Source organism: Oxyura jamaicensis, assembly GCF_011077185.1.
Source record: "Oxyura jamaicensis isolate SHBP4307 breed ruddy duck chromosome 4 unlocalized genomic scaffold, BPBGC_Ojam_1.0 oxy4_random_OJ13511, whole genome shotgun sequence".
Lineage (NCBI taxonomy): Eukaryota > Metazoa > Chordata > Aves > Anseriformes > Anatidae > Oxyura > Oxyura jamaicensis.
Window position 1 is genome coordinate 1 of NW_023303786.1, and position 1,206 is coordinate 1,206.

Sequence of the window (1,206 nt, forward strand, 5' to 3'; positions counted from 1 at the left end):
ACCGCCGCCGCCCCCGCCGCCTCCGCCACCGCCCCCGCCGCCCCCCGCCCCGGCGGCGGCGCCCAGGGCGGAGGCGGGGGCGGCCGAGGCGTGGCTCTGCGGGCAGTCCGCCAGGTTGGCGATCTGGAAGGCGCTGTCTGTGACGGCCGCCGAGGCCGCGGCGGGGGAGTGCAGGGCCGTCATGACGATGACCCCCGGCGGCAGCGAGAGGCCGCCCAGCGCCGGGATGGCCGAGAAGGTGCCGACGCGCTCGGGGAGGTTCATGATGTCGGCTTCGGCAGCGCCGCACTTGAGCTTGTTCATGCACTCGCCCGCCAGCGGCCGGCAGTGCTCGGGGGCCAGGCTGGAGAGGAAGTTGTTGTTGGCCATGGGCAGCGCCGGCTGCTCGCCGGGGGCGCAGCCGGGCTTGCCCAGCCGCTGCGAGTCGCTCCGGTGGTGCATGCTGCCCCTGCCGGCGTGCAGCGACGAGGCGGCGGCGGCGGCCGCGGCGGCGGCGGCGGCGGAGGACGAGGAGGAGGAGGAGGAGGAGGAGGAGGAAGGCTTCCTCGCCGCGCCGCCGCCGCCGCCGCCGCCGCTGCCCCAGAGCATGGCGGTGGCGGCGGCGGCGGTGGCGGTGTCGCAGTTCCAGGGGGACATGCCGATGCGGGCGGCGGCGGCGGCGGCGGCGCTGGGGAAGATGGGGGTGGTGATGCGGGCGATCTTGGCCGCCTGCGGGAAGGCGCCGCCGTTGGTCTTGTAGAAGGTGGCGAAGGAGCGGTACCTCTCCATCTCCGAGTTGTAATCCACAAGGCTGTTGAGGGCCCCCTCGGGCAGGTGGCTGTCCTTGGGCAGCCCCGGCGCCTCGGGGTTGGGGCCGCTCTCCACGCACACGTTGGTGTTCATGGTGGCCGCGGGCAGGGGGGCCGGGGGGCTCAGTCCTCCGCAGGGCGCGTCCCCGCCGACGCCGAGCGGCCGGGCAGCCGCGCCCGCTGCATCCTCAGGGGAGCCGCCGCAGCTGAAACACACAAAGTCGGTTCCCAGAGGGGGGGCGGGAGGCGCCGGGACCCCCGGCTTCATCCCCAGCCTCATTCCCGGCCTCACCCCCGGGTTCATCCCCAGACCCAACCCGCTCCGGGCCGGGGGCTGCGAGCGGGACAAGTCCCGCAAAAGTCCGCCGTGGGGCAGGGGGGCTGCCCACCTACCATGGGGGGGGGAGGGGGGGGCGGG

The 1,206-nt window shown here is 76.0% G+C and overlaps 1 protein-coding gene across 1 annotated transcript; it reads right to left on the minus strand.

Annotated features, from left to right (window-relative positions):
- Positions 1-3: 3 nt before the first annotated feature.
- On the minus strand, positions 4-1,092 carry CXXC4 (CXXC finger protein 4; the record flags this gene model as incomplete). Its single annotated transcript, XM_035311431.1, has 1 exon — positions 4-1,092. A coding segment is annotated over exon 1 (1,089 nt), but the record flags the coding sequence as incomplete, so codon positions are not given.
- Positions 1,093-1,206: the final 114 nt, after the last annotated feature.